The sequence below is a fragment of the Micrasema longulum genome, unplaced genomic scaffold, assembly GCF_059751315.1.
Source record: "Micrasema longulum isolate JH-2025_06_02 unplaced genomic scaffold, ASM5975131v1 h1tg000214l, whole genome shotgun sequence".
In the NCBI taxonomy this organism is placed as follows: Eukaryota; Metazoa; Arthropoda; class Insecta; order Trichoptera; family Brachycentridae; genus Micrasema; species Micrasema longulum.
The window spans coordinates 791,048-815,633 of NW_028277419.1; the positions used below are offsets into that span (position 1 = coordinate 791,048).

General features: G+C 39.4%; 2 protein-coding genes across 2 annotated transcripts in view; both read left to right on the forward strand.

Annotated features, from left to right (window-relative positions):
* Window positions 1-24,586, forward strand: part of LOC148283666 (ecdysone receptor-like) — a gene marked incomplete at its 3' end in the record, with an annotated part of 719,211 nt that overhangs the window by 259,130 nt on the left and 435,495 nt on the right. The window lies entirely within an intron of this gene.
* LOC148283668 (uncharacterized) lies at window positions 16,792-22,923 on the forward strand. Its single transcript, XM_088243475.1, has 2 exons — window positions 16,792-17,458; window positions 17,861-22,923. Exons 1-2 carry the CDS (start codon window positions 16,792-16,794, stop codon window positions 22,921-22,923), a joined length of 5,730 nt encoding a protein of 1,909 aa, XP_088099601.1.

The window sequence follows — 24,586 nt, forward strand, 5'->3', positions numbered from 1 at the left end:
ACTTTTACAATATATAACATATAGCAAAAAAATACAATTGTACGATTCGACCCTGTGGTCGATTGGAATTAAATCGTTTTTTTTATATTTTTTCTTGAAAATTGTTTTGTTTCCAAGGATGTGTAACATCCTTGGTTGTGAATAACGCCTAGCTATTTTTGGTGTTCCACTTTTAAAAGACGATTTTTAAAAATAAGTTTAAGTATTTTCTTACTTACGCCCTCTATCACCTGAAATAAGTATTTTATTGGTATCAATATGTTTTTTGTATTGTAAGCATTGTTGAACTGAAATAAAAATTAATAATTATTATCATACGTTTATTTAGTTTCGATCACTTATAATTTATGTTTTTTTTACCACTAACCGGGTTTCGATGTGATTGACGACTGCTTGGAGACTAAACAAAACCTACGCAAGTTAGAAAAGGAGTTGTCAATATTATTTTGATCTTTTTAAGAGATTTCACCATTATGACTAAACGAATAAAATGCATAAAATACACGGTGTTTCAGGGCCAGGCTGCGAAACTTAAGAGGAACATTCCTCATGGTAAATTTTTGTAAAATCTTAATAACTTTTTCAAAAACCATTTACATTTTATTTTTTTTGGAACCTCAAAATGGAGTAAATACCTTATTTCTCGGTCTAGCATTACTACCATATTTTCACGGAAAATCAGCGAGAACTTATTCAAGACCACAATATATGTTCTTTTGTACCCTGTACAAAATTTTTATAAACAACTAGTGAATAAGAAAATGAATACCGAGCGTCCTCTGGTTAGGATCTCTATCAAACATGGGTCAGCCTGTTCTAAGATGAAAAGTTTTAAGTTTTAACGAACTATTATCTGTCATCAATTTCAGGGTTCCTGGAAGAATTACTAGACAGGTGCCACCGTTTTGTAGCAACAATTCACGGTTCACGGACAGTGTATACTTGCAATGCCGTATTAAATAGACTACATGAGCTCGGCAATAGTTATTCCCACGTATCTGATATATTTAGTGTAGGGTATTGTTCCTATAGAACAAACATTTTGAACTTTTTCAAAGATGGTAAATTGTAATTATATTTATTTATTCATGCATTTTATAATATATACAGTTTTTTGTTCACTTTACCAGGCTGTATGAAACAGTACTTATGATTTTCTTGTTGTATTACTGTAGAATACTTTATTATTTAAACTTTCTACTGAATATGCTTTATAATTTTTAAATATATATAAAACGTTAATTTTTTTAATATAGATTTTGTATAATTTTTATGTTTAACTTTTTTTTTATAAATCTTGGCTATAAGGAAATTTATGTTTTAAAAAATAAATAAAAAAATAATAAGCCAAATATGTTAGTATTATAAATGTTTGTAAAAGGCAGATTTGCCGTTTATGTTAATAAAATAAAATAAGTAGTTCTATACTAATATAACAATAAATAAAAAAACTAAAACAATTTAATTATTAATGCATAGATAACTGAACGTGAAAATTTAATAACCATTATTAAATTTATGTTTCGGTTTACATAAATTGTGAGGACCGAGAATATTGATAAATAGGTATTCGAACATTATTTTCCTGACACTGTCTTGCGATGCCTCCCCGATACTGTGCGAAAAATACAATTGCATGTCAGACCTTTTGTTAGAATAGACAAAATTGACGTTTCGCGGTCCCGTTTTCCACACCTCAAAACTGAACCGATTTTGTTATTTTTTTTAGACTGAGGTCAGAATAACATTTTCCATATCTCAAAATTTTTCAACGTATGCATTTTAGTCGAATGAAACCCTGGAAATTCGATGAAAAGCATATATATGTGCTTCTATCTTTTTTCCACTCAGCATATTGAAGATGTTATTATTAAAATCCTTGAGGACGTAAATTAGAAATTTTTGCAAAAAAACGCACGTAAATCTGTAAAGCCTTTTTCGAGTTTTTTTGAGACAAATAACGGCGTTTTATTTCAATATATATAGATAGATAATTTTAATAAATACTATGATTTTTTCCGTCAAAATTACGCTGCATTGGGATGATTTAGTAGCAACGTTTTCGCCGAGGAATAAAAAGAGAAATCTTTTTTCAGATCACCCCTGTAATATTTTGATTAACGACTTAATCTGACTAACTGGTGTCGGCGGACTGAATTCGTCTTTACGTCTGATGGATTATTTCACTATGCAAATATCCCAGATCCGTCCCTGGCGTGACCGCTAGTTTCGGTCGTCCGAAGTATTTTTGTACTTGACCGCTGTCAGAATATGGCTGAAGGTCGGCTCTGACGTCACACGCATTTGCAAACACATCTAGTGTGACAGGGGCATTTTTCATAAAACAATTTTCTCGGGCGGAGAAGCGCAACGGACGCCATTGTTGTTGCATCGGAGACACCCGAACGAATAAACAGCCGAAGAATGGAACGGACCCATCCCGCACGATTGGACTCCTGACGGCCGATGTTTTTGTCGGCCGACTTGTATTATACTATTTCGTGGGGTAATTACTACAACTTACTGTAACTTCAAAATCAGCAATTTTTAGTTGCACTCTAAATTTTTTTTTTTATTTTCTCCGTAAATGCTACAAATAGATTTAATGAATTTTTATCGTATTACGATGATTTTAATGCATTATTTGTCTATTTTTAGCGTTCACGGAGAAGTCAAACAAATGTATTTTTAGTGTATAACTCAAAAATGCTGATTTTGAATTCAAACCTTTATTACCCCACGATTTTATACTTGCTATTTTTTACTTTAATATTTTTTGATTATTTTTTTATTTTAAAATATCACTGAAATCCAAATAGGCAAATAAAAGTTGTATGGGTTTCACCTAAGAATGTTCCGCTATTTTATGTATTTATTTATTTTTTATTATGTAATTTATGCGCCCAGAGGGCTTTTAGGAACTAAATATTAAATTAATCACGTACCTATTTGAGTCTTCGTGTTTATTCATTATTTTTTTCAACATTATTTTGAGTTCGTCCAAAGGTTTTTAGACAAGGACTGGATTTTCCCTCTAGGGATTATTTGGTTTACCATGTGACAGCAGAGATGGAGAAAATTCAATATAAGGATAACTTCCACAAAAATCAACAGCAAATGGAAGAATGAAAGAAATATGGATGTTCAAACATTGGCAGATTGATGAATGTTACACAATGTGTAAAGTGGTCACTTAAACCAGCCAATGACAGGTCATGCATTTTTAAATGCCCAGACTTCCATATTCCTCTATCTCAAATGTTCTCCATCTCTATTGAAATATCCTGATCATTTTTTTGATTACATTAGGCAATGTATCGTTTCCAGCGTTTTTTAAGCAGTCATGCATTTTGTTTTATTTCTTTTGTAGAAGGAAAATAATTTTTATAATTTAAAAAAAAAAATGTTTATTTTTTTTACATTTTTTTCATGTTGTACATTTTTTCAACGTTGTTAGCAATCGAATCTAATATATCATTGATGGTGAAAAAAATTGCATACACTTCGCAGCCGGGCAATATTTTTACCGACCGCGACACTAATAATTTGTAGATAAATATGCAGTAATTAATTTATAAGGTATCGTTAGTAAACAGGTCTATATAACATATAATTTTTGTTAACATTGCGTGTTAAAAAATAATTTGTTATCAACTTTTTGGCAACTAATTATACACATGCTTAAAAATGCTCTATCCTCAACGTTGATTTACTTATTAATGGATTTTGTGATTAAATGAACACACATATCTAGCAATTCGGAAATCAGTAATTCAATATCAAAAGGTATCTAACCACCATTTTATTTTTTTATAGATTTTTTACACAATTAATATGTTCTCGAAGATCTTAAAAAGAAAGAAAACTTAAACTCAAAAATAGTTGTAATAAACATAGACATAATACAAGAATATCAAAACAATATCACATGCAAAATTTTAAAACGAGACAAGGACAATCGAGACTAATAAACCAGGGACTGAAAACAATAAACTACCAGACAATACTTAACAAAAGACTATAATTTACAACAGAAAATGAATTTTTAAAAATATGTTGTTTTTGTATAATTATTGTAATAATCCGTAAGGGTTAATAAATAAATTTTCAAATAAAAAATAAAAAAAAATCAAATTTGTAGTTAAATATCCCATGAAACGTTTTTGAATCTGATATTGTTTAGTTTCATAATGTATCCAAAACCAAGTGCCTGAGATCAAAAAGTACGTAAATAAGTTGTTTAAGTTCAAAACGTTCTTATATCCATTATGAAATATTAAATCATCATAATCATCATTCCCCCTCCACACCTAATGGTGCATAGGGCACACCAATCACAGCGTATCTGGGTCATTTTGTGTTACATGAAGGTAAAATGATCAGTCTCACGCTTCAGGTACCAGTCTTAGGACTATGAAATAAAAAAAAACTATAATAACACTCTTTTCAGAAAATATTTAATATTAACCATGCCGGGAATCGAACCTGAGACCTCTCGCATGGTAGGCAAACGCACTGACTATTACGTAACGAGGCCGACTGAAATGTTAAATTATTTATCAATCATATTTTTTCATTTAAATTATTTATTGACAATTCTTGATGGAATTCCATTGTAATGATGTAATAACTTATGTTAACATATAAGTTATTAATTTTAAAAATACTTGGTACACTTCCACTTATTTTTTTTGACCAATTAGCGCTTTCACCCTCTAATGGGGATCTTCTGACTGGTGAATATTATACAGTGTAAGGATAATTTATATAAAACTAAATATTAACCTAAGTGTAGGTACATTTAAAAATAAGTTGAAAAATATACAATACGCAATATTTCAATGGAACAGAGTGAGACAAATTATTGAAACATGTGTTGGCGGTGTACTTTATTATAATATTCTATTATATGAAAAATATTTACTGTTTTATTACAATGTACAGGGTCTAACTAAGGGGGCGAATAAGAGTGAGTTTTTAAATTCTATCTGCTGATTTACTAAAATTCTATCGCTATTATTTTTTATCCTATTTATTTCTAAAATTTCCAATCTATCTAACTTATGACATTTATGTCCTACATGTAAAATTTTTATGTTTTTTGCTTAAATAATTAATGAATAAGTGGAAGTGGACTAAGTATTTTAAAATTAATAACTTATATGTAAATATAAGTTATTACATTATTACCAATCATATGTTGTGTAAGTCTCGTATATCTCGTATAATCTCGTATAAATCTTTCACCGTTTTCTTATTTCTACTCGCAGAAGTATTTATTTTATTATAATCATGATTAATCATTAAATCTTTTTTTTCGAATTTAAAAATAAACGGTTTTTGAAGTTACTTACCTTTTGATTTTATAGTACTCAAATTTTTAGTTGTGTTATTTCATCATTAATAATTTATATTCATCGGAGTGTTCAAAAGATTAATTAATTTTTAAGCTCAACGCGTTTTTGTCAGTTATTTTAAAGAGATTAATAAAAAAAGGCATCAATATTGACCGCTGCCCACATTTCCCATTTTTTGCCGAATAGTGATCGATGGTCTACGAATAACCACTTTATTAAGTGTCAGTCAATTCATTAAAAATCTCGCGATTATTCTTATTAAAACGAATTGTTTGTTTAACAGTTTTTAACATAATTTGTTGAAATATGTATATGGGTAAAATAGGGTTTAGTAAATTTAATCCCGGTTTTGATGAGAATATTTTTATAAGCGTATTTCATGGTTAAATCATTTTGTAACTTGATTTAAATTGGATTTTTGTACGGCTCATGTGTTAATTATTCACGAAATTTATATATTGTAACTTAGAATAATCTACTAAAAATACATATCTGAATAGAAACGCAGATTTTCGGAGAAGCGAATATACCATTTAGAATGATAAAAGTAAGCGTATTTTTAATTTTTTTCTTCATTTATTGGGCGAAGGTCCGAGGATTGTTAAATACGCTTCACCAAAAAATTAAAGTTGACAGATAACAAATAATGTTTCTTACAATAAATTACAATCTGGTTTAAGCATGTTAGTATAGCTCTTTTTTATTTTAATATTCGACGGGACAATGTAAAATAAAGTTTGATCGCTGTACAGTCCTTCTTATAACAGATTATCATCGTCAGCAGATCTCTTAAATCAATGATTTATGTTTTTTTTTACACACTTTAGTAGGTAAAATATAATTGTACTAACGCGTGCGATTGCCTTACTCCAATTTCGGCCAAACATACTCGTGCTGCGGCCCGGTAGTACGGGCAAAACGAACACGTTGTTTGTAGATCACCGGGAAGAAGTTGCCATCGCTAACGTTCTTGCAACTGTTTAATTTTACAATAAAAATATATACATTTTTGGCGTATCTATCCTGGCCCCAGGACTCGTTTTATGTAACGATTTGTATGACTGAAACGCTGGCATAACCCATGCCCTTTTATATAGATGCTGCCAGCAGGACGTGTACCGCCATTTTGTTCATAAAAATGTACCTTTTGCCTGTACGCGGACGCCACGCTTCATACTTGCTGCCTAACTGTTTACTATAAAATCTCTGATTTTGACTAGACTGATAGAAGTAACGTGATTTAAAAAATAGCTAAGATTTAAAAAATGGACTATATATTTTTTTTAAATCATCAGGTATGGAAATCCTCTTATAACGAAAAAATGTGTTTCCTGCCGGTAATGAAATAAAAAGGTGGCAAAAAAGTATTCTGCCGGAAATTATACAACGTTTAATAAATATTCCATTTCCTGATAACTCCGAGCCATCCAGCTCCTTTTCAATTTCATCCATGGTCAGACTCTTTTAGTTGAAATTAAAAAAATACATGATATAAATCAGATATCCCACTCCTCCAACAGGCGATGGTAGAATTTATCCCACATACTATACATTTTTAAGAGTGGTGTGTAAACGGGCTAAGGTATTATTTTACCATATATTTTACCGTGCTATAAATTAACGAATAAAAGATGATTAAGCATATTTTAAAAATATATTAATATAAAAACTCAGAGTTTATCATTGAAACAAAAAAATTGGTGCTTACTGATTTTTAGTAGACGTTCCGGCAAATTTTCTTCAAAAATTCCAAAATGTACAAACAAGTCGTCTCCGCGACTTGCCTGATTTGTTTGACAGATACTGCTAAAAAATAGGGTAGTATTTGCCAATATTACATATGTTTTAGGGTAGATAATTTTAATAGAAAAACTGTTATTACATAATTTATTGATTGTTATAAACGCCCAGAGGGCTTTCACATGACAGGTTAAAATTAATATATAAGCGTTTCATGGTATTACAAGACAATATGTAGGTCTAATAAATATGTATTTAATGAACAGTTTTTTTTAATGTATCGAATTACATATACATATATTTATAAAAATGAAATACTAGATTAAAGTGGATAGATACATAGTTTAATGTTTTTGAAAAAATAATAACAGTTTTTGGCTAAATAATGATATTTACCGTAGGAATTATTTAAGTGTGGGAAAGTAAAATATAACAAGCAAAAGTATTTTTTTATGGAATTCTAATAATGCAAGTTATTTTGATTTTACCACCGTAAAAAAAAATAATATAAAAAACGGATAATGGAAAACGAAACACATAAATTTCCAAATAGTAAAATGTATTTTTTTGTTCGTTTCCGAGCCGGTGTAGTCTGACGATTGGAGAATTTACAAAATTATGTGGTAAATGTAATTTTGATGCACGGGCAGCCGTGAATCCAGAATTCCTGTGTGGTAAGTATTCTCCCGCCGGCGCCGTCTACAAGAGTTATCTTGTTTTTCATATTAATAGGCAAGTGTTTAAGTAAGTACGTATCATTTCGATGACGTAGATTAATCTGCAATAAGTAGGTTATACATGTCTACACTACACGTGCACGTAGTGTGTACTTAGGCGAATGTAATGTTATATTACTAGGGTTGTGTGGGTGTCGCTGGTCAACGCACTTAGATATACTAAAGCCGAACAATGTCAATGTCAAGGGCGAATGTATCAAGTGATGTCACGCGTTTTTGTATATGTAAATGTGAATTCTCATTCTGTTAGGCTTGTTCCGAAATTATTTGCGCAAATACACACGACCAAACAAATGATGGTTGCGTATTTTGCAATGCACTCTATGTGCCCTTTCGCATATCGCAGATTTTGAATTACGTATGCAGAAAAATTGTGAAATAGAACTGAGTGTTCTGGACGAGTATTTCCGACTCGATGGCTGCTCTCGGGTAAAAGTCTCGAATGATGAAATCGAGTAGAGATGGAGATTCTTAAGGTCTGGGTTCGATTCTTGGCAGGGTGGGCGTGAAATATCGATTATAACACTTTTTTTTTCATAGTCTTTATTCAATAAAATATACACATGATTAAAATATTAATACGTTATTAAGAAAACAAAGTATTAAAACATATTTTATCCCGATAAACTATTCAATAATAGTTTGTCAACGGGTGCTCAGACATTAGTTTTAATTGATAATTAAATAAAAGAGTTCAGACATAATACTGTATATGTATAAAATAATGAACATATTTTATTTTATTTTTGATGCTTTGAATAATATTATTAAGAAGAAAAAACTCAACAAAACCAGATAAGAATGGTTTAAAAATATATTTTTTTAAAGTAAGAAATTAGAGTAAAATAATACAATTAAAATAAAAGAATAGCCAAATGACTAGTAAATACTTATATATATTTTAAATATAGGAAAAAAAATACAGACTATGTTTTATAGAACGATAGTTTGAAATTAGCAAGTTAACTGGTTGTGTCTTTATAAGTTATGATCGTGTCACTACAAGTTGTGTTGTTTTCCGTCGGTCAATTGTTGTAAATTAAGAAACAGAAAATTACTAATTTAATTTTAAAAAAACGTTTTTTTATTCATTATAATTTAATGTATTTTATTGGAACCGTATTTAAAATAATAACTTTGCACTGCGAGGGGAAGTATGCGTTATGAATTTGCGACGATAACAATCAACACTAATGCATCCGCAAAGCCATTTCTTGACTTAATATTTGTTCGAATAAGTAATTTTGCTCTTCAATTTTTGTTGTTTTTCTTCTCTCTGCCATATTTATAAAAACTATTTTATTTAGATTTCTTTTCTAACGCTTTGTAAGGTATTTTTCAAGTTTTATAAACATCCCTCTTTTGTAATATATACATCAGTTTTAAATGTCGTTTTATGTTTTTGTTCCGTTTAAGTGGTTTTTCTTAGACGGACTGTTAGTTTAAAAGCAATTTCACTTAATACACATAGCGGGTTTTTCAAAAGCTCTGACGATATGTGAAAAACTCAGTCACCATTATGTGTGCATTTGTTCCCCACATGTGTTCATTTTGTTTGAACGAAAATACTCCAATCTTGGTTTTTGTTTTAATTAGGTCAAAAAATGTGAGACGAATCATTCATTGCATATTATTTTGCTTCCAAAATATATAATAACATTTGAAACTGATTTATTATTTTTATTTTTTTTTAATTTTAGAAAAAATATTCGTATTTATTTTAATATTACCAATCGGTTTGTAATTTTTTAAAATAATTTATTAGCTAATAAAGAAATCCATGACAATTGCCCATTCATTTTAAATTGATTATTTTTGACAATCCTACCTTACCGCCTACTCATTTTTAAATAATGTAGCTCATCGTTAATATTTCATATATTTTTTTCATTCTTCTTTTCTTAATTTGGGATGAAAAATAAGTATTCACATTTTACTTCTCAACCCTCCCGGCTACCCCTATGCAAAAATAATATTAATCGGTTGAGACTTGAGACGTGAAGTAAACACAAACAAACACTTTCGCGTTTGTAATATTAGTACACATTATATAACACAATGAAATTTTTAAAACTTTAAAAATGTTTTTTATTAATAATACCTGTAAGTAATAAGGTCTCCGTATAACACAGTTTGCAATCAATTAACTAAACATACAATTTTAAATAAATATGTATTAAACAACTTATAAATTAAATATGTGTAGATACATTGTTATTATAAGACCACACGTAAAAATATGCTTATGAGTGCCCTATTTCAAGATTTAAAATAAAACAAAATAAATTATTTATAACTTTTTCCAATAAATAATATTTTTACTTCATATTTATTTATTTATTTATTCATATTTTTTGCTTACAAACAATAATGTGTGACCTCACTGGGGTTTCCCGTGCCGAGGACACTTAACAATATTTTTTTTTAAAATTACATTTGAGAATAAACAAAGAAGACTAACTTAAAAAAACGAAGATAATTAACAAATATTTAGACAGTTTAAAAAACAAAATATTTATTTACATCTATATTATTTATATTACAAAACACACAATGAAAATAACTAAAACCTAACATAAGCTATACACTTGTGTAGCAGTTGATTCAATATTGGTTTGGGCGAATGAGACAATCCATTTTACTTCTACCTAGCTCCACTATCCATTTTTTTATAGCCTTTTTAAACATTTTCTCGTTACTAATTGTTTTAATAGATAGTGGAATATGGATAGTGGATAGTGGAGTAATATATTACTGACACACAACATTAATGTTTAAGGTACAAAACTGACTTAAACAGAGAGGAGACTCAATATTGTCTGATGATAGCAATCAAAGTTAATAAATTGAAACCCAATGATTTTATTTTTCATATTTTTGCACTTGGAACGTCGTTGAAGCTTCCAGAACCCAAATATTTTTCATTATCTCCCAAAGTCCTTGGAATCTTCTCAACATCTGCCACTTTAACCTTCATCACTCTCCTTAAAATAAACATTCGTATGTTCTCATGCTGTTACTTGCAATAAATATTTCTTGATGACCCTATTTAAAATCACATTTTTAATTACAAATAAATTCCCACGAAGAACCCAGTTTTTCACACATAATGAACCAGCATACATTTCAAGGTAAATATTTCAACTTAAGATATGGAGTTAAAATGCGTTCAAAAAATATTTAAATTAATTTTAATTTCTTATACAAACCTTTAACATAATAAGCAAGGTAAATAATAAATGCAACTTCCATAAAAAAAAACAAAACTAAAAAATATTTTTTTTCCAATCTGGTTTGACTTTCCCGAAAACCACATGGAGAATCGCGCACCGCGCACCGCGCCGCAAACGCAAACGCTCGCCAATGTGGCCAAGCACCGGGCTGTTTGATTTAATATTAGAATACCACTCTACCGCAACTTGATTCCCATTTTCTAATAGTCAATTATTAAAACTCGTTGAAAATGGCTTAAAAATTAGAATATTAATGTAATTTGAAGTACGAAAATATTTCTTTTTTTTTTAATATTTAAAAAATATCTGCCACATAGTGTTATTTATCCAGTAATGAAAACTACATTTCATATTTTTTTAAATATATTGGTATTTTCAATCTATTAAAACAGAGAGAAAAATATTATTGAGAAGGGAATATGGATGTCTAAGCGTTTACAGGGCTTTCCTGTCAATGGCTGGTTAAGTAACCATTTAACACACTGCATAACATTCTCCATTCTGCTTATGTTTAAACATCAGCATTTTCACAACTCTTCTATATGTTGACTCATGAAGTAAAAAAACTGAAACCTTTATTGATGTAGGTGAGATTTATCCGCCTGAATTATTTAACGTACATGACAATTTAATTTATCTACTTCTTTTTATACCAGTTAGTTAAATCAATAATTTTTTGTGTGTCTAAATGTTTGTAGACAAGGTTGGATTTCACTCATAAGGTAGTTATGAAGATTTAAATGTATAGTAACAGAAAAGGAAAACATTTATTATGTTTTATTTTACAAAAGGTTATCCTTGTAGTATTGCGAAAAACATAAGTAAATAAATTATTTACACTTTTAATTATAAAACCTATAGGGAATAGAATAACATATTAAAATCTAACCGCTTCCTGATGCTTTTTACATGAACCAAGTTTAAATTGCATATTTAATATTTCTTCTTGAAAATCTTTCTCTACGAGCTTTCGTTTCCCACCGCTAGATCGCGGTAATTCTCTCTACGGGCGGGGGTGAGTTGCGGCGGAGGCTTTGGAGGTTATAAAGTCATAGGGTGAGAGGGTGGAGGGGAGGACCACGTGATACGCCCACCTCCTACGGGCCGAGGTGGCAAGAGGACCCCACGTGACCCATCCGACAAGCCAGCCCAATGGCGACGGACGTGGGACAGGTCAGGTCAAGACCCCGAGGAACGTGTGTAATAAATATAATATCACTTATTTTATAATTATATTTATATACATTTATGTACATGTCTGTCTCGAGTAACTTCATGACCCAGTGTCAGGTGTAAGCCGAGCGTAATGGCTCATTATTTGTAAAGGTAGGTTGTCGGTATTGAAATTAGAGTGGCCATTTATAATTAACGTTGAGATAACACTCTGAAATACTATATAATCCAGACATTGGTAGGATATCGCCATTAGCACCAAATGGTGCATACGGCACTGATTTTCATTTCGCTCATTTGTTCAAGTTCCTGAAGATAGGCAGTTTTACGATTACTAGATCTAGGGACTGTAAAAAAAAAACTGTTTAACGTTTTTTTTTCATTGCGTGTTTGAAATTATGTGTCTGTATATATATTTTTTTATAAAATGTTTTTGTTTTTTTATAATAAACATAATAATAAAACAGACTATTAAAAAAATAAAGCATAGTTACATATCAACGAAATACATATTAATAGAAAAATAGTAAACAAAAAAATCCCACAAAGGCATGGCCTGTTCGTGGGTATACAAGAAAATGTCAATGAATTTTTGCTCCTATAATAAATATTGGACAGTTATAATATTTTTTTATAACATAAGAAAGAAAAAATAAAATATTCTGTAAAACATAATACGGTATTTTTTTTTATAGTAATTAAAAAAGGAAATAAAAAATATTTTTAAAAAACACAAAAATATTCCTTTTTCTTAAAGGGTATACACGTAAAAAAATGTGTGTTATATGTCCCCGGCAGTCTCGGAATGGTTTTTAATTTTTAATATTGCATATAATGCGAACAAATTGATATGTAAATTAAATTAATAAATAGTATTATATGGAAAAATAATTACACGGTTTTTGTACTAACTAACTAACTAACTAACCATCACGCCATTTCCCCGGAGGGGTAGGCAGAGAGGATAGAACGCCACACCACTCTGTCCTGGCACACTTCCTTTGCTTCCTTCACATTCATACATCTTCTCATGCACGCACGTCGATTATTCCGACTTTTCACATGACCACTTTCAAGAATTTGTTGTACTTGATCATGCCATGTCTTTCTCGGTCTTCCTCGACTTCTACAACCAGACACATTCGCATCATAAATCTTTTTAGCCGTTCTTTCATCATTCATTCGCTCCACATGACCGAACCATCGCAAAAGACCTTTCTTAAATTTGTCGATAATGCTTAACTCAGCCTTGCATTCTGCTCTAATTTCGACATTAGGGCACCTATCATTTAGGTTTTTCCGCACATTCGCCTGAGGGATCGCATTTCAACAGCATTCAGTCTACTTTCGTCCCTTTTTTTCCAACTCCATGCTTCGCTTCCATACATTAGGGTTGGTACCAGAACTCCATTATGAACTGCTAATTTAGCCTCTTGAGATAGACACTTATTTGCTACGACAGACTTTAAGGCACCATTAACTCTGTTACCGGCACTAACCCTCCTTTCAATATCCTTGTCCATATTTCCATCTCTAGTAAACATACTACCCAGATATACAAATTAGTATTATAAATAATATGAAACATTAAAAACAACGTTCAGCGAATAAAAAAAAAAACATTATTTATTATTATTTATTGACTGTAATTCACCACTGTAATTGAACGTAGTTATGCAGAAAGCAACCAGCCATAGAAAAGTGAAACTGAGATAATAGCACCTTTGTGAAAAGAGTAAAAAACCAAATATACACAACGGTTGGAATGTTTTTGACTTTGACAAATGATAAACAATAAATAAATCAGTTTTTTTTTCCATGGGACAATTAATAATCTAATTACGTATTTGACCAGTTTTAATGATTTTTAAAGTACCGTAAGATTTTTCTTGTGCTGTGGGTGTTTTCTGCATACTGATAAATGCCGTTTTTGTGATCGACACCATTTTCAGAAGGTGATTAATACAGTTTTTCGTATGAAAGCGGCCCGGCTGTTTTGAGCCGAACATAGAATTAATCATGCATGCACCCGATAACATAAATATCTTTTTTTTTTAATTTTATAAATACTTTCTGCATAACTGCGTTCAATTGAGTCTCTCGGTAATAATTAAGCATGTACATAAACTTTGAATCACTCAAATGTTCATTTTTTTCTTTAGCTTCTTATAAGATAACTTTTTTTTAAATTAATCTCATCCATTTTTATCCCACGTATTTTTTTTCTTATGTTACAATGTGACAGTTGTTTATGTAGAACCGCAGTTTACGTCTTCGTATACGTATGTTAATATACAAATGTATTGTAAAAGCCCGCGCTAAGGGGGTTTAAATATAAAAAATAATCACAGACGCAATCGCTTTTAGTTTCATATGTTGCTAAAAACAGTTTCTTTAAAATCACGAGATAACAAGAATTTCAGCCACTTAGGCGAATCAACGGTTCACACGTCACACGTGCTTAAGGCCTAGTTCATTTTGAGTATTTATTTACGTTTCAGTCTGATGTCTCGTTTTCAGTTCACATTTCACTGTGACATTCAAAGATCGTGTTTCTTTTTATCTTGTTTGTATTGTCTGGGATACCTTATCAACCTTGCATTGTGATACAGTTCCTGTTACTTTAATTCATGGATTGAAAATTATTGTACATATACCCGTAGTAAAAAAAATTATTTGAAATGTGTGTACGTTTTTAAATCTTTCTTTATTTCTTAATATTATTGCTGCTCCATTAAATTTAATCACCATCCTATCTTTTTTCCAATCTTCCAAACATTTCTGAAATGCTCTTTTTCGTATGGGCTTCAGTTCCGTCAGCAATTCGGTAATTATCTCTTCTTTGGTCGCGAAACGTCTTTTTTTCATTGTTTTTCTCATCGGGAACAGAAAAAAAATGTTACTGGGGCCCAAGTCTGGCGAATACGGTGGTCGGGGCATTAATGCGGTTTGGTTATTTGTCAAAAAGTCGCGAACAAGCCGCGAGGCGTAAGCGGCGCGCTATCATTTTCGCTCTGGTGCTCAATCGCAGATGTTTATCACGTCGATAAAAAGTCCTCAACCAACACTTAATCGATCAGATTTTTTTAATCGCGTCGGTAATTTCCAACAAATGCGGACATTGTGATTGAGCTGCTAGATTATCTTTAAAATTCGCTTATCACACCAAATCACGTATTACTAGTTTGTCTTTCAAGTTAACGTTTCAGTTAACTTTAAACATGTAAACCAATATATAAAAATAAGACTTGCAATTCCGTATTTTATTATTAAATTAAAATATTTGGTACATATTTTTATCAAACCTCGTAGTCAAAACATCTCAATTATCTGTGTTTGTAAATTTAGAAAAAAATACTTAAGTAAAAATATTACCAACTAAATAACGGGTTTAATTAAACAATTTTAATGAAAATTTTATGTAAAAATTAGTCTCTTAATCTTGTAATTGTTTAAATTGAAATGTTTCTCCGTGTTGGTAATCCATTTAGAGCGTAATTTGATCAATCATAACTTGGGAGCATAGCCTTATGCTTAAGAAGTCCTGTAAAATTATGAAATATGTGTTTCAACCTAAATCTAGCCTGAAATTTAACATCAACCAATTACATCTAAAGAAACTGGTGCGTCTGTAGTCGACAAAATAGTTTAACGTATTCAGTTTGCGTACTAAAATATTTTATTTGTATACTGCATTAAACATAAATTTTTCATTTAATATTTAGTTATAATAAAATGAAGAGAAAAAGATTTCAGCTTAAATTCACCATACCAGTTGTTCCGGACGCGTAAAATCGAATAAATTAAAATAATACATTAATTAGAAAGGATCCCCGGTAAATGTATAGAACTGATGGCTGGGCTCTCAATAAAGATAAAATGGTCACTTTCGAGCCTGGCCTCAGTATTACCGGGGAAAAATAGCTAGGTTAAAATGAATAAAATGTACAAAAATATATTATGTAAATGTCATGTTGCGCGCGTCGCGGCTGCCGACGAAATGGCCCGTACGGGCATTGAGCGCCCGTATTTACGCCACCTGCGGCCGGCGGCATGTAGCGAGTGGCGGGGAAAGATTACCCCCACCACTCCGAGGCAGCCGGCGCGGGTGGGATGGCCGACTCACGGAGCCCGACGCGCACCGCTTTATAAGGCGGTCAATTGGAGATATTAAATCAGTTGAGTTCCTAACTCTGAACAGTTCACACGTGTTTTATTCCGTTCTCCGTCCTGTTCGCCTTCCTGCACTTCGCTCTTCGCTCCGCTCTGCCTGCTGACTGCCTTCGCCTCTCTGCACCACTTGGACCGGGTGGAAAGTCCTTTTCAGGGCTATTGAGGTTGACTTGCGGTCGGCGCAGCTGTGCTCCTACCTTCCGACTTTGTCTTTGGCTCTGTCTGGGAGGGCGGCTTCCCACTTACGCCGGGAAGCTTGACTGCGGCAGACGCGGGTGACGAACCGGCGAAACTTTCATCGTGGTAACGCGTACGTTACATTTGGTCCTTCGAGCCGGATCGTCGCCAGTGGTCTCCAGTCTACAACACACCTACAGCATGCCGGTCAACAGATCGCCTGTGTCGACGCGTTCGGGAACGCGTCGAGACGCCGGCACGGAGCACGAAGAGGAGCTTCAGGAGCCCCAACCGGGGTCTGTACGAGCACATCAGGAGGAGCCCCAGCCAGGGCCTTCACACGACTGCCAGGAGGAGCCTCATCAAGGACTTCTGGAGGAACAAAAGGACTCGGACGAGGGATCCGCACCCTCGGAGCGGTCCATCTCATCGGCGACATTTCGCCGACAGATGGAGGAACGCGAGGCGCATCACGAGAGGCAGGTGAGCAGCCTCAACGAGATCATCGCCGCGCTGAAGGCCGCCAACGCGAGAGAGGACGCCAGACGAGACATGGCAACCCCCCTCACGCCCACCATCGAGAGGGACCTCACATCGCACGGGACGTCGGAACCGGCTCACAAGCCGCTGCCGCTGACGTCGGACGCGTCTAGGACCGACGCAGCCCTCAGTACGAGGGAGGCTGCCGCCGCACGCCACGCCGCACGCTACGCCGCTGATCCGGAGGATACCGGAGCGGCGTACATCCAGCAGCCGAGCCACTACTACAGCAGCCGGGCGAGAGACGGGGCCGCTTGGAAGCGCCCTGTCACCGACGCGGAAGCAGCCTTCAGCACAAGGGAGGCCGCCGCCGCACGCCACACCACACGCTACGCCGCTGATCCGGAGGACACCGGAGCGGCGTACATCCATCCACCGAGCCACTACGACAGCGGCCGGGTGAGAGACGGGGCCGCATGGAAGCGCCCTGTCGCCGACACGGAAGCAGCCTTCAGAGCAAGGGAGGCCGCCACCGCACGCTACGCCGCTGATCCGGAGGACACCGGAGCGGCGTACACACTTCCGCCGAGCCACTACGACAGCGGCCGGGTGAGAGACGGGGTGCCACGGAGGCACCCGGTCGCAGAGGCGGACTCCAGGACGAAGGAGGCCGCCAACACACGCTACGCCGCTGATCCGGAGGACACCGGAGCGGCGTACACATTTCCGCCGAGCCACTACAACAGCGGCCGGGTGAGAGACGGGGTGCCACGGAGGCACCCGGTCGCAGAGACGGACTCCAGGATGAAGGAGCCCGCCAACACACGCTACGCCGCTGAGCCGGCCTACGCCGGAGCGACAAACGCACATTTACAAGGCCGCTACAATGAGCGGCATCGGGACAATGAGGCGCCACCCGCACACAGCCGAAGGGAGGACGCCGACGTACGCTACGCCGCCGGGCCAGGCGAGCCCGTAGCGGCACGTACTATACCACTGGGGGGCTACGAGTTTCGTGACCCGGTGAGCGCGTGGGTACAAGAGGGGCTACCCACGGAATACATGCCGCCGGGTGCCACCGGCGAGCCTGTGACGAAATACAGACAGCCGCCGGAGTGGCACACGTCCATGGCGAGGCAAACCGGCGCTAGGGATCTACCGCAATTCTCCGGCGACCCGCTAGAATGGCGAATATTTAAGGCGCAATTTGATCAATCGACACAGATGTGCTCCCTTACAAACGCGGAGAACATTCTCCGTCTGCAACGAGCCCTCACAGGACGGGCCAAGGCCACAGTGTCGTCTTTGCTGGTAGATCCCCGAAATGTGCCGGACATTGTGAAGATGTTAGAGGCCGCCTTTGGACACCCGGAGATCGTCGTGGACAGAGTACTGGAGCGGATAAGAAAACTCCCTAAACTGGCCGACAACGCATCCCTGGAGGCCCTGACGGACTACGCGGTCGCGATAAGAAACGTCGTATCGACCGTAGAGGGCCTCGATGGAAGCCACCTCTCCTCCCCGAAGCTTCTGTCCGAGATGACTCAGAAGCTGCCACGAGTCGAGAGGATGATGTGGATTATGTCACGAGCGGATACCGTGAGAAAAGCTACCCCCAGGGATCTGGCACTGTGGCTAGCGAGACTGACCGGTGCAATACCGAATGCGGGTTGCATCGGGATCAGCACGGAACCCGCCCGAGTGGAGAAAAGGCGTACCCAAGAAAGGCACGTGTTTCTCACTCAGGACAAAAAATGCCTGTTCTGCGACATGAGTGGACACGCATTCGGACAATGCCGGAAGTTTCTCCGGAAAACGGTAGAGGAGAGGTGGACAATTGTGCGTGCCAAGTTCGTGTGCTACGGATGCCTGGAACCGGGACACAAAACGACCACCTGTGAAGCGGCGAAGTGCGACGAGTGCCACGGGCGGCATCATCGGTCGCTACACCGCGAGAGAGTGGACAGTACGCCGAACGAGCAAGTCTTATTGACAAGGCGGACGGAAGTCCCAGTGACCTTCAAGGTAGTGCCAGTAACCTTGAAGGGCCCGCGTGGGTCAATGGAGATCCACGCACTACTAGACGAGGGTTCATCGGTAACTCTCCTCGAGGAGGATGTCGCCCGTGCAGTGGGCGCCACCGGGGCCTGCGAGGAGTTGAGACTCATCGGTGCCAGTGGGAACACGGACACGCTACAATCACAGCGTGTATCCGTAATCCTCGTTAAAGGAAACAAAGAATTTGGTGTCCAGGCACAGACGGTGCGGGTCATGGATCTGCCGCACCGCAACCGAAAGAGCACCAAGACACACGGGCCAGGCATCAAGCCGAAGATGTTAATCGGTCTTGATTACGCCACCCTAATGGTATCTACAGGCCCGCCAGTCCTACAAGAGGACGGGCGGCTAACCATCGAGACGGCCCTAGGAGCCGTCACCTACGGCGGGGCTGTGCACCCCGCCTTTGAATTACCCCCAGACGGCCAGGGTGAAAGGGACTTAGCGGAACTGGTAAAGAAGAGCTTCGCCGTTGACTCGCTAGGTGTAACCACCCTGGAACGTTGCCGCGCCGCAGATGTGCGAGCGGCGGAGCTCATGAGCAGCTCAACCACACAACTACCATCCGGACGATGGGAGACCGGTTTACTGTGGGCGAAAGACGGAGATTCTTTGCCCTGCAACCGGCAAGCAGCCATGAAGCGGCTGCACTCCCTGGAAAATAAACTACGGAAGGATCCGATACTGGCGATCGCATATCGCGCCAAGATGGCGGACTACATTGAAAAGGGATACGCCGTCAAACTAAGCCGCGAGGAGGTAGACGCCCACCATTCGCGCAAATGGTACCTGCCCCACTTCGCGGTGACAAACCCCAACAAGCCTGGCAAGATAAGGGTCGTGTTCGACGCCGCCGCCCAGTTCCAGAGGACGGCGTTGAACGACCATCTACTGACGGGACCTGACCTGCTTTCATCCCTCCTCGGAAACGTGATCCGCTTCAGAGAGGGACGAGTAGCCATCGCGGCCGACATACGGGAGATGTTCCTGCGGATAAGAATCCGGGAAGCCGACCAGCAATCGCAGCGGTTCCTATGGCGGACGCAGGACGGGCAGGAGCCCGACACGTTTGTCTTCGCGTCCATGATGTTTGGAGCGAAGTGCTCACCCAGCAGCGCGCAATTCGTGCGAAACACAGTCGCACGAGCACACGCGAAAGAATTTCCCGCCGCAGCAGAGGCGATCGAGCACAATATGTACATGGATGACTACCTAGACGCCACAGACAGCGAAGAAACAGCTGCAAGCCTGGTACGAGATGTTACCCTCGTACTCGGCAATGGCGGGTTCCGGCTCACCGGGTGGGCTTCAAACAAACCAGATGTCCTGGAAGAAGTAAAGGCCGACGACCGGGCCAATACAGCAGTCACCATAGGGGAAGAAGTAATGACGGAGCGGGTCCTCGGGATCGTATGGGATCCCAAGAGCGACCTATTTATATTTCGGCACGGAGCCGAAAGTGCAGCCATCCCGGAGCGACCCACCAAGCGCGGCATGTTGAGCGCCGCCATGAGTATCTTCGACCCAGTAGGCTTCATTGCGTGCCTCACGATACGGGCGAAGATATTGCTGCAAGCCATCTGGAGGACAAACACAGGTTGGGACCAACCGCTGCAACCGGACCACGCCGAAAAGTGGTTGGAATGGCGCGACCTGCTGGCAGCGAACGGCTGTACAATACCGAGATGCTCGCTGCAAGGGCAGAAAGAACCCGTGACACTGCACGTGTTCTGCGACGCGTCAGAGCAGGCATGCTGCACAGTGGCATACTTTGTGGGGGCCGATACCACAAGTTTCGCAATGGCGAAGTGCAAGGTGGCCCCCCTAAAGCCTCTGTCAGTGCCTAGACTAGAACTCCAGGCAGCGCTACTAGCGGCAAGGATGGCCGCCACCATAAAAAAAGAGAGTCGAGCTCTCATCACCCAAACCGTGTTCTGGACGGACTCGAGCACGGTCCTGTGTTGGCTGCGAACCGACCCACTGCGGTACAGCACGTTCGTCGCAAACAGGCTGGGCGAGATTGACGAGCTCACAGACGTACGGGACTGGAAATGGGTCCCCACCAAGGACAACCCAGCCGACATAGGGACCCGCGACAAGGGCCCACCCGACCTTGCGAGGTCGGGACTATGGTTCGGAGGCCCCGGCTTCCTGAGAAAAGGGGAAGCCGACTGGCCGAAAGAGAAGAAGTTACTACAACAACCGGACGAGAAGACGCTGGAGCGGAAACAACCCCGCCACTTCGTGGGCCACATCAGACGGACGGAGGCCCTACCCCAGGTGCAGCGCTTCTCGTCGTGGACCCGACTCGTCAGGGCGACGGCATGGGTGCTGCGATTCATCGCACGATGCCGCCGCCACGAGTCCCTGCCGTCCCCAGGGGGGACCTTTGAACTTCACGCCTCAGAAACACGGGCCGCAGAAATCATGCTGCTGAAGCGGTCCCAGGAGACGGCTTTCGGAGAAGAGCTGGAGCTCCTGAGACGAAAGGCGCCTATCCCGCCGCACAGCCGCCTCCATGCAGCGGCACCCTTCTTAGACGAAGAGGGAGTCATCCGGATGGGAACGCGCATCCAAGCGGCACAGAGCTTCGCAGAGGACTGCAGCGCGCCGCCTATCATGGACGGGACCTGCCCATACACCCGGCTGCTGATCACGCACAGCCACCGGAAGGGTGGCCACCCGGGAGTCGAGAGGACGATCGCCGACCTGAGAGCCAGCTACCTCATCCTGCGACTCCGCGGGGCTGTGAGGAAGATAACACGATGGTGCCCGCTGTGTAAAATGCTGCGCAGCCGGCCCCAACCCCCGCTGATGGGGCAACTGCCTGAGGCCCGACTGGCCTTCAGGACGCCGCCGTTCACGCACTGCGGGCTTGACTTCTTCGGACCGATGATGATCACCAACGGCCGAAGAAAAGAAAAGCGCTATGGGGCACTGTTCACCTGCCTCACCACACGCGCGATCCACCTGGAGCTAGCGTCGTCCCTCGAAAGCGACTCCGCCATAATGGCCATAAGAAGGATGGCCGCCCGCAGAGGCTGCCCACACGCGTTATACTCGGACAACGCTACCAACTTCAGGGGAGCGGACAAAGAGCTGAAACAGGCCGTAGACGAGCTCCTGGCGGACCCCAGAATGCTCGCCGAACTTACAGTTCGCAAAATTGAGTGGAAATTCATTCCGCCCTCATCACCTCATATGGGGGGAGCGCGGGAAAGACTCGTGAGATCTGTAAAACGAGCCCTCCACGCAACCCTCAACGAGCAGGCTCCAAGAGAGGAGACCCTCAAAACCATATTGGCTGAAGCAGAGTACACCGTGAACAATCACCCGCTCACGCATGTGTCAACCAAGCCCAACGACGAAGCACCGCTGACCCCGAACCACTTCTTGCTCGGGTCAGCCAACACACAGCCAACTCTGGCATATTATAACAAAAGGGAAGAAGGGGCCTGCCTTCATAAGCAATGGAGGATCGCCCAGAAAATGGCCGACATGTTTTGGCGCCGATGGCTGAGGGAGTATCTTCCCACCTTGGCGCACAGGAAGAAATGGCGCGAGCCCGCGCCTCCAATACAGGTCGGGGACCTCGCGCTCATCATGGACCCAAATCTGCCGCGGAATTCTTGGCCTCGCGGCAGAGTCACCCGTGCAGAACCAGCAGCTGACGGACAAGTACGAGTCGTCGAGGTGCGGACCACCAACGGCACCTACACCAGACCAGCGGTGAAGATCGCCGTACTAATGAAGGAAGAGGAACAACGCGCCCAGCAGGAAAATAGTACAGACTAGCTGCACGGGGGGAGTGTTCCGGACGCGTAAAATCGAATAAATTAAAATAATACATTAATTAGAAAGGATCCCCGGTAAATGTATAGAACTGATGGCTGGGCTCTCAATAAAGATAAAATGGTCACTTTCGAGCCTGGCCTCAGTATTACCGGGGAAAAATAGCTAGGTTAAAATGAATAAAATGTACAAAAATATATTATGTAAATGTCATGTTGCGCGCGTCGCGGCTGCCGACGAAATGGCCCGTACGGGCATTGAGCGCCCGTATTTACGCCACCTGCGGCCGGCGGCATGTAGCGAGTGGCGGGGAAAGATTACCCCCACCACTCCGAGGCAGCCGGCGCGGGTGGGATGGCCGACTCACGGAGCCCGACGCGCACCGCTTTATAAGGCGGTCAATTGGAGATATTAAATCAGTTGAGTTCCTAACTCTGAACAGTTCACACGTGTTTTATTCCGTTCTCCGTCCTGTTCGCCTTCCTGCACTTCGCTCTTCGCTCCGCTCTGCCTGCTGACTGCCTTCGCCTCTCTGCACCACTTGGACCGGGTGGAAAGTCCTTTTCAGGGCTATTGAGGTTGACTTGCGGTCGGCGCAGCTGTGCTCCTACCTTCCGACTTTGTCTTTGGCTCTGTCTGGGAGGGCGGCTTCCCACTTACGCCGGGAAGCTTGACTGCGGCAGACGCGGGTGACGAACCGGCGAAACTTTCATCGTGGTAACGCGTACGTTACACCAGTGAAAAGTCGCTGATTTTTCCAAATCAAAATATTCGAAATTCTTTGTTGTCCCGAATTTCCCTCTGTTGCATTTTTGCGTCTAGTTCTTTACACGCTGATCTGCATCTACTTTAGTCAAATTTCTCTAAATAGCTCCCTATTTCTGGTCTAGACTGTGACTCATCGAGTGCAATGTGACAGCGCTCGAGGAGTTAGGAGACGAAGAGTTAGGTACCAGCCTGCACATTACCAAGCTCTGGTAATAAATATTCCCGAGCGTCTATGATATGATACATGCAGCAACGTGCACTGAGTCCGATGAATGGAGCGACATGTTTGGCATTGAGAAAGATTAGTAGCTGGAATTTTAATGGCCATTGTTGGACAAATGAGGACGCGAGCGTTTAATGGGTGCATGAAAAAACGTCATTACTAATAAACTGTCCGGTGATTGATGTGTTTTTGTACTGAATGTCGATCAACTCATGGGTTTTGTGTATAAATTGTGTACACACATTACGGCTCCGCTTGATTTATTTATTTATTGCCATCTGGAATCTCTGGTTTTCCGTCAAGTCATTACGGCATCTTTTAATTCTAAATATATGTTTTTTTGTTAATATTTCATGATAAAAGTAATTCTTGGATGATAATTTTATATATTTTTTTGTTTATTTTTTTTATTAATATTTTTTTATTTGTTTATTTTTCCGTACATAAAAATTATTTACATTATTTACATAAAAATATAATTACAAAAATAAATCTTAAAATTAAGCTAAAACATGAATTGGAAAAAATGTCCACAAAGACTTCAGCGTCTGAATGTGGGCTATTCCTTTTTTAATTATTAAAAAGTTTATAGCATATATGTATATGGTATGACATGACCATGAAAAGAAAAGAAAATAAAAATAAAAGAAAAACCAAATTAACATATGCTGATAT

What these genes read in the sequence shown, in the direction of transcription:
- LOC148283668 (XM_088243475.1), top strand. Translation starts at nt 16,792, where the DNA reads ATGCCGGTCAACAGATCGCCTGTGTCGACGCGTTCGGGAACGCGTCGA. An exon ending in CGCCGCACGCCACACCACAC is followed by an intron (nt 17,459 to 17,860) that starts GCTACGCCGCTG and finishes ACCCGGTCGCAG; the next exon opens with AGACGGACTCCAGGATGAAG.